Source organism: Oncorhynchus nerka, linkage group LG26 (genome assembly GCF_034236695.1).
Source record: "Oncorhynchus nerka isolate Pitt River linkage group LG26, Oner_Uvic_2.0, whole genome shotgun sequence".
Lineage (NCBI taxonomy): Eukaryota > Metazoa > Chordata > Actinopteri > Salmoniformes > Salmonidae > Oncorhynchus > Oncorhynchus nerka.
This window is the reverse complement of record NC_088421.1, coordinates 17,630,304-17,645,741: the sequence shown is the minus strand read 5'-3', so window position 1 is coordinate 17,645,741 and position 15,438 is coordinate 17,630,304. Positions and strand designations below refer to the sequence as shown.

The 15,438-nt window shown below is 43.7% G+C and overlaps 1 protein-coding gene across 6 annotated transcripts in view; it reads right to left on the bottom strand.

Annotated features, from left to right (window-relative positions):
• LOC115110466 (RNA binding protein fox-1 homolog 2-like) overlaps positions 1-15,438 on the bottom strand; it is a 44,603-nt gene that overhangs the window by 4,668 nt on the left and 24,497 nt on the right. For 2 of the 6 annotated variants that reach the window (XM_065010180.1, XM_065010178.1), the window contains exons 4-10: positions 14,958-15,128; positions 14,488-14,541; positions 13,863-13,955; positions 2,208-2,295; positions 2,021-2,077; positions 1,744-1,888; positions 169-211 (exon numbers count right to left, since the gene is read on the bottom strand). In XM_065010180.1, the coding sequence (XP_064866252.1) occupies positions 169-211; positions 1,744-1,888; positions 2,021-2,077; positions 2,208-2,295; positions 13,863-13,955; positions 14,488-14,541; positions 14,958-15,128 (651 nt within the window). Of the gene's footprint in view, positions 1-168; positions 212-558; positions 605-1,743; positions 1,889-2,020; positions 2,078-2,207; positions 2,296-13,862; positions 13,956-14,487; positions 14,542-14,957; positions 15,129-15,438 lie in introns of all 6 variants that reach the window. The other 4 variants (XM_065010179.1, XM_065010176.1, XM_065010177.1 and 1 more) reach the window with 3 other exon arrangements.

Here is a 15,438-nt window from a genome sequence, read left to right as displayed (position 1 = left end):
CGCTGTTTAGTAGCTTAGTAACAAACCCCTTCCCCACAATCCACCTGTGCAGATGTCAGTGAGTTAGTAGGAAAATGAAAAGCAAGTTACCGTTTCAAAACAACATCAAAAGATCATAATCACCAGAGGGATAATAAAAATACACACTGTGTTTGGTAATGACCCTACCTGAGGCAATCTGCTACTAATGACAGAGTCCTGAAACACTATTCTATAGAGAGAACAGAAACAGCCATTGTCAACCTGGACACACGCACACACACTGACAGACACGCGCCCGGACACAAGCGCACACAGAGCGGCCCGGCTACCCATGTAGGAACCCCGTGTTACAACAGCAGACTACAACACCCTCTGTTACAGTCTGTCTTCTGGGAAAACTCAGACCCACAGGTGTGACCCCAGGCAGCGGTGGAATGGTAAAGTACAGAGTGTATCCCTTAGCATAATTCAATATTTGGGCAGCTCTGTGCAGCGCATTTAATTATGCACATGCAGAAACGCACAGAGAGAAAGGAGAGAGTCGTGAGTGAGTGTGAGAAGTGGGAATCTACTTACGTATAAGTCAGCAGCTCCATAAAACCCACCATCCTGATACACCACGCTAAGAGAGAAAGGCAGACAGGGGAGATGGCAGACAGGGGAGATGGCAGACAGGGGAGATGGCAGACAGGAGAGATGGCAGACAGGAGAGATGGCAGACAGGGGAGATGGCAGACAGGGGAGATGGCAGACAGGGGAGATGGCAGACAGAGGAGATGGCAGACAGAGGAGATGGCAGACAGAGGAGATGGCAGGTGAAGAGAGGGGTGGAGGGAGGAGATGGCAGACAGAGGAGATGGCAGGTGAAGAGAGGGGTGGAGGGAGGAGATGGCAGACAGAGGAGATGGCAGACAGAGGAGATGGCAGGTGAAGAGAGGGGTGGAGGGAGGAGATGGCAGACAGGGGAGATGGCAGACAGAGGAGATGGCAGACAGAGGAGATGGCAGGTGAAGAGAGGGGTGGAGGGAGGAGGACAGGAGCAGTGGAGATGGAAGGTCGGTGTGTACAGTGAGATGGTCCAAGACCAGAGTGGCAGGAATGATAGCCAGTGTGGAGGAAAGTAAACAGGGAGATGATTGAGGGGAAAAGTGAACGGACAAGGAGAGAGATAGAACAGTTATTTCACACACATGCAGCATGCAGAGGAAATACACTACCATTTATTTCTTCCATTACTGCTGAACCAAGTGGTATTATCAACATGACTGAATTACAGGGTACCATCCTCTATCAGCATCCCCCGGGGAGAGGGAACGGAGGCCCATTTACATTGACGAGGACAAGGTCCTGGACAGACTGAGGACAAGTCAGCCAGTCGTTTGTTTGAAGTCAGGCAGTAGTGGATTAAATATGGAAGAGCCATTTCCTGCAGCACTAGTAAAAAACAAAATCCAGAATATCACAGCAGCTGCATCCCCATTAACCAATTGGCACAGCCCAGCAACATGCAGTACAGTTTCTAGTGGAATTAATGGAACATAGAAAAATAGAAAGAAAATGTGTCTGGTCTTTGTGTGCAGTGTGACGCAGAGGGTCAAATTATTGTTCTGCTCAGAGGGAGTTTGTGTCTATACTACCAAACTAATGACATTACGCTTATTGGTATTTATAGTAAACTACTGAATTTACTGAAGGAACGTATATAAATGTCATGTTAAGTGTATCCGTTCAGAGTATGGATTGTGTAGTTGAATCCCTTACCCAGGGTAGGCAGGGAGGGCAGGCTGCGGCACCGCCGCACGCACAGCGCCGTACACTGGCCTTCCCCGGCCCCTAAGGTGAGCACCACGGAACGCAGCTGCCGTGGAGGCTGCCGCTGCTGCAGACGGGTAGGGGAACCCCGGAACTGAGGGAGAGGGAAGGAGAGAGAGGGTATGAACATCCAATGCCTGGGGGTACTATGAATTAGGGATGCTTAAATGAAGTCAGATTTGGGTGAAATGAAGGGCATGAAATCTAAGAGGAAGACGAGGTTTACCTGCATAGAGCTCTGGTCCGTACATGGCCTGCACCATTGGGCTTAGCTTCCATCCTGCTGAGAAGCAGAGAGGAGGCAGAAACAGGAGGGTTTCATATAGATAGGGGATACACAGGGAGATTGACTAGCAACTGACTAACAGTTAGGGATCACAATGAGGCTAATGGAGTAGTTTGCATATGGTTACCATATGGCAGGGTGCTAAGGGCCTCTCCGTTGGGGTAGGGGCTGACCATCTTCTTATTGGTCATCACCCTGGCCGTGGCATTGTTAACCTGGGGAGTGGGAGGAGGGACAGTGAGCACAACATTTGGTCTGACACAAAAGACAATCACACAAGTGGACCAATATTAGACATTTACACATGATAGCAATTCATAAAATAAAGCATATCTAACTCTGACTGTGTGAATAATGCAATGGTAATAACACTCCTGCTGTCTAAGGTCAACAGACCATTTGCCAAGAAGATGGTGATTGTGTGTACACATACAGGGAGGCCACAGTTACAGTCTGCTCCCCATTCACCATCGCTGGATCATTCACATCAATACGGTGGTGGGTTTGATGCATCACATAGTTAACTCCTCCCTGCCAGGCTGCCTCCTCCTCAGCCAGTTATACGACAGCTGACAACATCGCTTATGATGAAGTAGTCTCTGCTCTCCCTGGCGGTGTTTGTGTGCGCGTGTGTACATGAGTGGGTGGAGGATTGTTAGGGGGGGATCTTAGTCATGCAATTAAAGTGTTCTGCCCAAGAGGAGTGTAATCGATGACTCATTGTGGAGACAACTAGCTACACTGAGGGCCAGTGGTTGAGCCCAGCGGTGAGAGGAAGAGAGATTTATAGGTAAAAAAAGAAAGGAAGAGATAAGGTGGAGGAGAAGAGCTGGGATACGTGGCACTGCAGGAGAATAATAATATGTGTTTGCAGGTGTGTGAACAGAGACGGCTGTTGAATCAAGATGGCTGCTAGCTAGGCTAATCCCTCACTGAACTTCAAAGGGCCATATTAGGCTCCCTTCCTTAATCTTTATCCATCTCCTTTGATGGGGTTTCTGAGAATGACTGTTGTGTCGTGCAATTTCACAGTTTGAGTGTGCCGTCGCGCAATGTCAAACTTTGTTGTGAGCTACTAATGACCTATTGGCCAATTGGAGAGCTTTGAGACTTCTATGTAACGAAGTTCCACTTAGAAGGCCATTATGGATTCAGCCACCTTCAACACCCCACTAATCATACTCTATCACTGCAGCCCTCATTCAAATGGAAATGACAATTACCTCATTTTCCTTCATTGCAAATGAGATGGTCAGCCTTGAGTGATTCAATTAGCTGACATAATTGTCCCTGTGAGTGAAGACACTAAAATAAAACGAATAAATCAGCCTAATGAATCAGATTAATGCTGATAATCTTTTCATATCACAGCATTCATATCCGGGTCATTTATAAGCCTCTATTTTGGGTGTGATAACTGGGCAATGGTCCATTTCCTTATGTATAGTTAGTGGTGTGTCAATGCCAGGGGAGGTAATGCAATTTGATCAATCTCACCGAGAGGTAGACATGCAAATCAAACAGAGACCAGTGAGAAACACATCTGCATGGGTTAATACTAAACATTCAACCCCATCCCACCCCTCAACTTAAGCCCACAGCAGTACCAATAGAACTGGGCCAAAGTAACCCAAATCGCCCCCAAATGAAACCAAACTTGTTGGGGTTAACCTAAAAAGAAATCAACATCAATACATACAAAAGGGGGAGAGAAAGAGGGGTGCAAAAAACATTTGTTGGACAAAATTAATAATTTTATAAGACAGAAATTATACGCAGCCAAATATGGGCGCATCACATGACCAAGAGTGAGAATAAAGAACCAAAAAATGTAATTCAGCCAATCAGCAAGCGTCGGATGCAGCATAGAGACCAATCAAAACAATCGCAGCACTCCCATATCAAACACATACAGAGACAGATGGGACAGGTAAGGAGTTCAGGAGAGGGATGCAGGTGAGAAAGAGAGAGATAGATAGATACAGAGCCAGTCCACATACAGAAACAGGGAAACACAAAGATGGTGTAAGAAAGAGAGAGACGTCGTCTACATAAGCAACAACAAAAATCAACAATTACTTTCTCAAAAACAAAAATAACAAATACCAAGGTGCGTCATTCAAAAAAAGCAATTAGATTCTGTGACCATTCTCCCAAAAATCTCACTAAGTTACATGTGGAGGAATAGAGAGACAGAGCACCAAAGGATGGAGGGAAGAGAGAAGAGAAGAGCAATCCTCATACCCCAAAAAAGAGAGAAATCAAATAATACATGAGACACTGCCAGGCATTATTACTGTGTGTCACAAACTAAGACCAGTACACAAACTAATACACACACCATTCAATAAAGGAAAACCAAACCAAAGGGAGGTTAAAAGGACAGCAAAAGACAGACCAAAGGATCACCCAGTTAAACCCAATGTGTTTATATACAGTTGGTTAAACCCCTTATCTTTTCAGGCTACTCTACAGAGGAATTCACACAACAGAATGAATCTCTGTTCTTTTAACTCCTGGTTGTTAATCCCATTACTAGACTCACGACAGAGGTGAGTTATTGCGGTCATAAACTTTATTGAGTATTCTCTTAAAGTGCATTCCATAAGATTCCCTGCTGCTGCTCGCAGTGAACTTTAAAAAATCCTCAAACTTTAAGAGCTACACGATTAACGCTGCTTATCATTGTGAAGAGAAAATATGGACAGATGGATGAGCTATCTTTTCTAAACAATTACAATATCACTAACTCCTGTAACAGATATACTTATGATGACTGCTGAATGGACAAAAATTGGTGGGAGGGCCTGCAGGACCAATCCAATCTGATTGGGTGGGTCTGGCAGGGCCTGGTTCCCCAGTGGGTGGGCCTGTGTCCACCCCACATATGCCTATGCCCCTGTGTTAATCTATCGGTTTCCATGAGTGATTCTCCCTGAAGTTTCAAAATGTGAAATACATAAGCATATACACTTTAGCTCAGTATACTTTCACATTTAGAACACAGAAAAACACATACAATTAGGATTTAGAATACTAGAATTGACATGAATATTTTTATGATTGGATAAAGGTCAGCCATTTTGGTCAAGGAGTTGGTCAACTATGGTTTGCCAGTGCTGTGATAAGATAATGTAAAACAGGGCTGAGAAACTGGTGGCTGCAGCCCAAGGATATTTTTTTTTGTCTGGGGGGGGGGGGGCTCAGTCGGGGTCACAATTTACTATTGCGAAGCAGAATACAGAAGGTGCAATTTCAAAATGTTGTTGCGTTTTCATTTTATGTCAGTCAAATTAGCCCATGTCAGCTAACATTTTTTAGATTGGTAAGTTAGTCTAGCAGCCAGTTATCCAAACTTCTAGTAATCAAGGTCGAATTAGAGCCCGGGGGCCCCCATTGATTGTGTTAGTCAGTCTCACAGATATTAAAAACTGGAAGCATCGCTCTCCACCTTATGGCAAAATGTGTAGAATGGCATGTAATTAACTCTAAAACAAAAACAATTGCATGGAATTAGTTCTAAAACTGGAAAATCTTCTCTCCACCCCACGGCACATTTCTTGGAATTGCAGTAAACTAGCTTTAAAGCAGCAACATTTTATCTACGCCCCATGGTGCCCATCCCTGATATAAAATAATGAATTTGAAGGGTTTTTCTGCCCTGTATGTTTGTTAGCTAGCAAGCCAGACAGTTTTAGAGGAATGTTTCCGTAGATTTTTTAAATTTTTATTAACTGCCATTATGCCAACATTCCATTCGAACAATGCAGTCAATTCACAGCCAGACACTGGCTGAAATCAGTTGATGATAGACAAGTTGGAAATACAACAAGCAATGCTATTACATCATATAATGGCACTCAAATTCCCATGAAAACAAACATTTTTAACATCTATGGTTTACAAACATATATTTTAGAGGCTATTTATACGGAAAATTGGTATAAACCTTTAAACTATATTTATAATTATATCACAATATTTTAGGTTGACAATAATTTGATTACACAATTTCTGATATATCACATGCATTACTTTAATTTTCCTGCATAAGTAAAATCTGGATTATGCCTTAGCCATTAATTCCAATTAGACTGGTTTGGATTTCTCCCTGACCACCATGGGCGCCATTTTAACCCCATTCTGGAACTTCAGAATTGAATAGGATCTCTATGGAAAAACACACCATGATGTAGGACGCAATGCTGTGTTCTAATCATGTCCTCCACCACGCGAGTGAGAATTACCATTCTATGTGCAACTTGCAGCGATGATTGTACTTTCCAATCAGCATAACTGATGGGTCGTGTTTGAAAATGGTAACTGTAATTTCTGTACTACTTTCTGTGTGCTTGAATGTTGTGCATTAGGATTTAAAACTGCAATCCACATGTTGTGCATTAGTATTTAAAACCGCAATATGTAACTTTTTGGACGACCGGACCAAATTCACATAGAAATGCGAGTTATAGATCTGTCATTCTCAATGAAAGCAAGTCTAAGAAAAGGTAGATATTTTCCATGTGCACCATTTCTATGCTTCCCGTTCTTAACTTCTTTGGGATAGGGGGCGGTATTTTGACACCCGGATGAAAAGCATGCCCAAAGTAAACTGCCTGCTACTCAGGCCCAGAGGCTAGAATATGCATTTAATTGGTAGATTTGGATATAAAACACTAAAGTTTCTAAAACTGTAAAAACAATGTCTGAGTATAACAGAACTGAAATGGCATGTGAAACCCAGAGGACAAACCATAAAATAAATCAAATAATTCAGCATACCACTGATTTCAATGGCTGGCACTTTTATAATAGGGCGAAATCGTTCCCGATTGCAGTTCTTAGAGCTTCCACTAGATGTCAACAGTCTTTAGAAAGAGATTCAGGCCGTTTTTTTTATGCCCAGCGTCGTCCGGGTTAAGCCGGCAGGGATATCCTTGTCTCATCGCGCACTTGCGACTCCTGTGGTGGCCCGGGCGCAGTGCACGCTGACCAGGTCGCCAGGTGTACGGTGTTTCCTCCGACACATTGGTGCGGCTGGCTTCCGGGTTGGATGTGTATTGTGTCAAGAAGCAGTGCGGCTAGGTTGGGTTGTGTTTCGGAGGACGCATGGCTCTCGACCTTCGCCTCTCCCGAGTCCGTACGGGAGTTGCAGCGATGAGACAAGACTGTAACTACTACCAATTGGATACCACGAAATTGGGGAGAAAAAAGGGGGTAAAAAACAAAAACAACATCCAATAGTCAAAGGTATATGAAATACAAATGGTATAGAGAGAAATAGTTGACGCGTCATAATTCCTATAATAACTACAACCTAAAACTTCTTAACTGGGAATACTGAACCACCAGCTTTCATATGTTCTTATGTTCTGAGCAAGGAACTTAAACGTTAGCTTTGTTATATGGCACATTTTGCACTTATACTTTCTTCTCCAAAACTGTGTTTTTGCATTATTTAAACCAAATTGAACATGTTTCATTATTTATTTGAGACTAAATAGATGTATTGTATTAAGTTAAAATAAGTGTTCATTCAGTATTGTTGTAATTATCATTATTACAAATATATATATACAAAACCGCCCGATTAATCGGTATCGGCTTTTTTTGGTCCTCCAATAATCGGTATCGGCGTTGAAAAATCATAATCGGGCAACCTCAACTTCAAACAGCTGAAAATACAGTATTTTTCCGTTATTGAAAATATATTTCACAGCGGTTTAAATGGTACAATGACTCTCTACACTATAGGTCACTTGTTTGTCACATAAACAGAAATTAGGCTAACTATTAGAATTTTAGCAACCAGGAAATGGCAAAGCGATTTCTGCATATTGCACCTGGAGACAAAGAAAAGTTATTCCCAAAAGTTATGACAGATTTATTTCCCCCTTAACTAACACTGACTGAAGCAGCTGAAAGTATGATAACACAATTGAACAGGAGCTTCCCAGAGAGCCATGGGTTATTGTCATTACTGGGGATAACAATTCATTAGGAAAAATATACATACAATGAAGTATTAATCAAATGGGTTCTGGTAAGCCATGTCATTGCAAAGAGGAGGATGATTAAACTTGGACATTCCGGGGAGGTGTTAATGAGAGGAGGGGAGGGGGGTGGATCCATTATTATTACTAGTTGGACCAGCCTGTCAATGGGCTGTGTGTCTGTCTATGTGTGTGTGTGTGTGTGTGTGTGTGTCTGTCTATATGTGTGTGTGTGTGTGTGCGCCTCGTCACTGCTACCTTCCCTATCAATACAGGCCCCATCATAAAAGGGACTTATACTCTGGATAGCTGGGAGATCAGAACAATGCTAGGCTACCATACTTCAAATTGATTTGTAATATACAAAGATGCTGTGGACATAACTAAAGCATGCAACTACTGTACGTCTTGCTTCCAGCATCTACTGCCAATAAGCTAATTGACAGATTGGAACTACCAAATTAACGGTTCCTTTAGGAATATTCTAAACAATGTGTGATTTTGCATCTAGTGCCTTTTTCAAGGGGGGGGTTGGGGTCAGATCAGCGATTATGTCATTTATACACAACTTACCGTTGCCGAAGAAACAGCGTGAGGACACGCGAGTGGTTACCGTGGAGACTGACAACACACATAGAAGTCATCAGGGAAACAGAAAAAATATAATAACAAATAAATAAACCAACAAACAACCCAATAAATTAAAATTCCCCCAATGTGAAATAAAATGGGGATAATAGTTGAAAGCAGTGATACAGTTTTTGAGAGAGAAAAATCATCCAAAATTAGTTTCTGCTCAATGCATGAGCATCTTTCCATTTCTAGAGACACACGGACTGGAGGGGTGCTTCTTTCAACGTATGCAAATTATAGTGGTCATAAGATTAAGGGACACAAAAACCAGGTCGACCACTTTTATATTAAGAGATTGGCTTAATTGCGTCTGAAAATATGTCTCCCACAGTCAAGAGTGGCAGTAAAAATACTTAAGTGAATTGTAGCGTAAAATGATTCTTACTAAAAGCGACGTTGGCAGGATTCATATTTTGATCTGCAGAGGGGGGTAATTGTATAAAGAAATTACTTTGGAACATTTAGTTCCGCTATGAATCACAACAAAATAACTTTAGAAAAAAAAGAGATAAAAAGAGAGAAGGATGAGTTAAAGGACTAAAGACGAAAATATAACATGTGAAAGGAAATACAACGAGACGTATTACACACACAGGTGCACATATACAAGACAAGAGGGTGAGGACTGGGGAGTGTCACACAGGGACAGAGGACTGGGGAGTGTCACACAGGGACAGAGGACTGGGGAGTGTCACACAGGGACAGAGGACTGGGGAGTGTCACACAGGGACAGAGGACTGGGGAGTGTCACACAGGGAAAGACATAACAGTGGAGAAACAAAGGAAGACAAACATGACTGGCTTGGAGAGAATGGGAGCTTGAAGGAGAGAGAGAGGGAGAGTGAAGGAGAGAGAGAGGGAGCTTGAAGGAGAGAGAGAGGGAGAGTGAAGGAGAGAGAGAGGGAGAGTGAAGGAGAGAGAGAGAGAGAGTGAAGGAGAGAGAGAGGGAGAGTGAAGGAGAGAGAGAGAGGGAGGAGCCTGTGATCTGGGAGAAAGAGAGAGGAGTGGTAAAGGAACAGTTCATACTCCCTGTCCCCTTTTCTTTTGCCCTCCTCTCACATAAACACACACAACCACACCAATCCATTCACAAGTTCACCTCTTTTTCTCTGTCAATCATGCAAAGTATCTGAAACAAGCAACAACCATGACTTAATCCAAAGCTAAGCCCAGTTTATCACAAACAGCCCATTTAGAGCAGTAATACAGTTCTGGGGAGCAGAGTGATCACAGCCTTCTTTTGATTTGAGCCAATTCACATCTAAAGCTCAAGTGAAAGAGCTGGTGTTGAAAAAGGATCCAAATCAATGCCTTTTCAATTAGGTTGACACCGAGGTGGAATGTCAGGATTAAACATCCAGTCTGATTGGTTTTCTTGAAGAACATGACCCTTTTCTTTAAAAGACTGACAGAACTGTTTCAAATGGAGGCTGTGGGCGGTTTGCCACCTGCAGTAGTGTAGCGTACATCTATCACTGAATGAGAACGGATCAGCCATGCAGGATCAGATGAACAGTCCCAGTAAGTTAGTCCTTATCACACCCAGCTCTCTCTTTAGTCAGAGACTCAGGCTCATTCAGTGGTGACATGGTTGGTCTCTGAGTGAGGAGCTCTCCTCCCTGCGACCCTGTGTCTGATGACATGCATGCAGACTCAAGAGCACCAGGAGACGAGACGTTGCTCGTTCTCATTACCACCACTACTGAGGTGATAGACTGCACCTTCATATTCTACTGTATCTAATGTCTGTCTAAAACTCTGCGCCACGGAGCAATCACTTCCCATCACACCAACACATCAACAAGAGCGGCATGCGGTGAGAGAGACACACCTACACGTTCAATACGCTGTTACTACTACAGTACTTCAGGGTGGGAACTGTGGTGTGACAGCACGGTGACAAGACTTACAGGGCTGTATCCGTCCAATGTCGGGGTATCCCACAGTCAAATGTCTTAAATGTCACTTTCAATACATCAGTGTGATGAGTTGCTTGATGGCATATAATTGTCACTGCCTGGAAATTGATTAAGCGTCAATGGGAGGGCTCTCCAACCCTGTTCCCGGAGAGCTACCGTCCTGTAGGTTATCTAGCACACTCGATTCTAATAATTACCTGGTTGAAAGGCTGAATCAGGTACATCGCAACTGGGGTTGGAGTGAAAACCTACAGGAGGGTAGCTCTCCAGGAGCAGGGTTGGAGTGAAAACCTACAGGAGGGTAGCTCTCCAGGAGCAGGGTAGGAGCGCCCTGGTCTATGGGTGGTGATGTCAATGTCTTTAGTTTGAGTGCTTTTTGTGGAATACCCTTTGACATGAAGAGGACACAAACAAACACAGACTGATGGAGGAGATGCATGGTGTGTGTGCAGACTTAGACACACACAGACTGATGGAGGAGATGCATGGTGTGTGTGCAGACTTAGACACACACAGACTGATGGAGGAGATGCATGGTGTGTGTGCAGACTTAGACACACACAGACTGATGGAGGAGATGCATGGTGTGTGTGCAGACTTAGACACACACAGACTGATGGAGGAGATGCATGGTGTGTGTGCAGACTTAGACACACACAGACTGATGGAGGAGATGCATGGTGTGTGTGCAGACTTAGACACACACAGACTGATGGAGGAGATGCATGGTGTGTGTGCAGACTTAGACACACACAGACTGATGGAGGAGATGCATGGTGTGTGTGCAGACTTAGACACACACAGACTGATGGAGGAGATGCATGGTGTGTGTGCAGACTTAGACACACACAGACTGATGGAGGAGATGCATGGTGTGTGTGCAGACTTAGACACACACAGACTGATGGAGGAGATGCATGGTGTGTGTGCAGACTTAGACACACACAGACTGATGGAGGAGATGCATGGTGTGTGTGCAGACTTAGACACACACAGTAGTGTGGAGTGGAGACACAAACAGCAGGAAGACAAGTGAATCGGACCACTTACATGGGTACATTGGACGCGCACGGGAAACTGACTTCTTCAAAGTTTTATTCCAGACAAAAAGAAGTACACTTCGATGTAATAGAATAGGCCACTGCAGAGATCAATACTGCACTCTGTGTAGAACCAACAGCCATGCACACTTAGGGTTCCAAACGGACTAGCTAGGAGAACATTCGCTACAGATTCCCATGCACGGACAGACTTTAGTCAACAACATGAAATAAAATATTGAATCCAATCAACAACGATAGCCTTTTTCTGTTTTATGGATAAACAGACCTTCATAAAAGTAGTAAGGCATTTTTAACTTTGAGAAGATGTCATGCTAAACAACCAAAAGTCCACATCACTATCACCAAAATCATCTAGTCTTAACAAAACAGCCGATATAAAAGACATGCAAGAAATCCCAGACTGTCCGCACCAGCGCTGCAGTGACAGCCATGTTACAACACCATAGTATTATCATGCACACATACTTCCAAGAAATCCCATGCAAAAGGACAGCAAACAGAATATTCACACTTCTGATTTCAAAAACAATCTGGTGAAATACTACCATGGTATATCTTTCAGAGTTTCCTAAGCAAAACAATGTGTTAGGAAACTGAAAGACATACTACGGTAGTATTTTAAGCAAAACAATGTGTTAGGAAACTGAAAGACATACTACGGTAGTATTTTAAGCAAAACAATGTGTAATCTAAGCCTAGCCTAGTACGGGACCATTAAAACATCTTAACATTCCTCATGTCAGAGCATTGCCTCTAAGCTTAGCCAGTTTTTAATTAGTATCTTCACATTTGTTAGAATAACAGCCAGTTAAAAAAAAACTGAAATTATATGACCAATGACTAAGCTAGGGTTGCAAACAACTTCTAGGAGAGAGAAGAATCGTCACATAGCAGTGCCTCAAAGGAATACTGGGCTTTTCCTTCGCTGTTGAATGAGTGTATAAATACAGAACAACCTTTATTTGCCCTTAGTCTGTACGGCTGTTCTATCCCATGCACTAGTCAAACACAGACAAACCTGATGACAGACACTCCTGTTGACCCCATGCAGATTACAAAGGACTGGCCACAGCTTCAGAGAGTGCAACGACTGTCACACATGCAGCAATGACAAAAGGCGAAGAGAGAGAGAGAAACTTCCTTACAATTAATGTGATAACGATCATGCATGAAACAAGAAGATACTCCAGAGACTACAGACACAGAGGTTACTGAACCACCAGGGCCAAACAAATAGGTTGTTGATTTATAGAAGTTTAACTGATGTGGGTTTTCATTGGGCTCCATCAATATCCATTCAACTTGCTGATTGACTGAAGGTGTAATGTGGGGTTTTACAGACCATTGGATGCAGGTGTCATTCAGAACCAGACGTTGGAGAGCTGAGATGAAACCCAAGCGGGTCCAGCCATCACCATCATGCAGGACACAACTACCACAGTTAACCACAGCAAGGAGGCAGGAGCCCATGCAGAATCGTGATTGGCTAAGAACCTGGCTTAAATAAATCTGCTCCAGAGATGGGCAGGATATCACTGGCACGCAAACGGACAATATTTCAAAGAAAAACATGCATCTTCTCAGCTTCTCCCCAACTCTGAAACAGTCACATACGAGCCAAAGCTTCATTTAAAAAATGATAGTGAAAGGAGGGAGCTTAATATCAAGGATATGGCGTAGTTATTTTACAGATGGAGAGGAGAGCACTGTGCTGCATGCTGGAGGCCAGGAGCCATAAGCTTGTTACTACCACTTTGCAGCACAGGGGGAGGGGGGCATTCTAGACTAGGAACTAAGATATGATCAACCTGGCTACAATCGGCCATGCATCATCGTCTCATCACGTTCTCCTAATGTCCCGCGGTTCCAGCAACAGAGAAAGATGATTTAGATTGTATTTTGAAATCAAAGCAGTGGAAGCTATAATAAGAAATGGTGCAAGACAGGACCGAGACCTAAACCATTTAGAGAGCGAAAACTTCCCAGCATGCCTTGAGGTTTCAACTCTCCCCCCACCCCAAATGAACCAGGAAACAAGACAAACGCTCTGAAACCATCTGGGGGGTACCAGCAGAGACCACATCAGAGCACGTCAGTGGAAAAGGATGGCAGCTAGCGGAATCAGTGTACAGGCAGAGGAACGATGGTAGAAGGAGGGGATGAGTTAAATTACCTCTATCTTGCGACCTTCCACTAGCGTGCCGTGAAGCCTTTCCCGGGCTTTCTCCGCATCGGCGCTGGTCTCAAACGTGACAAAGCCAAAGCCCTGGGGTAGACAGACAGAGGGGAACGAGGAGCACCACAAAGACAGCGTAAGGAGAGGGCTGGAAGAAACATACCAGTTCTATAGAAAATCAAAACCATTTGATTTAGTTTTACTCATTTCATTACACATTTACTGAACAGGTACACAGTTGTAATCACTGGTTCATGCTGTTTGTTCTAGAACTGATACGGTGGTTACTGATTAGGGAAGGGTTGGGCAAACGGAATGTCGAAATTCAACAGAGGACCACACAGATTTTCATGGGACCGATTTGCTTTTCAAAATCTATTCGCAGTTATTAGAAAATATATAGGTCCATTATAATTTTGACTTACTTTCAATCTAGTTTCAGACGTTCAATAGTGGCCTGGAGTTCTTTAAAGCCATAATACCTATTGTTTATACTATCAGTGCAGGTAAATAGGGCACAGTGTGTGTGGAAAATGTAGCATTGAGACACAGTCAACACTTTACTTTTTCATCATAGTGTCCACAGTGGTGGGACTGAGGACATGTTTACCATCTCACTCACCTTTGAGCCTCTCTCATTGAAAATTATCTCAACATCAATAATCTTCCCAAATTGCTGAAAATAAACAAAACACAAGAAATTAGGATACAAACAAAAAGTCAACTTGCATTATGTACTCAGTGTAATTAATTGACAATCAGGGGTGAACTACACCTGCAGCACACTAGGAGGCAGTATTGTACCAAAATAAATTCAATCAAACTACCTTCTATTGTCTATTTTTCTATCCCTTTGTAAGTACACACCTTCCTATCCTCACTCGTTCACTAACTACTGACTACTTCTCTGTGGCTCTCATGGCCCTGTGATAGAGTACATCAAAGGACATGAGTGTTCCTCCCTTTGTGACTATCTGGCCCTTTGTTCTTCTCAACACCCAGTCTGACACCAACCATCAATTTAACAACAGGAGGGTTAAACTGATTTACTCCTCATCTCAAAGTGCAGCAAGGAAGTTCCCAGATTCTTACCCCAAACATCTGCCTGAGGTCAGGGTCTCGGAAGCGGAAGGGGATGTTGGAGACGTGAAGTCGTTTTGGGGTTCCTTTGGCCTCTGCGGAGTCAGCCCCGGATACTCCTGCTAATTCTACTGCCACGCACTGCCCCACTCCATCTACCTGACCTGGGGACACTTCTGTCTGCTGGGGGACAGGAGAGAGAGGAGGGAGAGAGAGGAGGGAGAGAGGAGGGAGAGAGAGAGAGGGAGAGAGGGGAGGGAGAAAGAGAGGAGGGAGAGAGAGGAGAGAGAGAGGAGGGAGAGAGAGAGGAGGGAGAGAGAGGAGGGAGAGAGAGGAGGGAGAGAGAGAGGGAGAGAGAGGAGGGAGAGAGAGGAGGGAGAGAGAGGAGGGAGAGAGAGAGGAGGGAGAGAGAGAGGGAGAGAGAGGAGGGAGAGAGGAGGGAGAGAGAGGAGGGGAGAGAGAGAGGGAGAGAGAGGAGGGAGAGAGAGGAGGG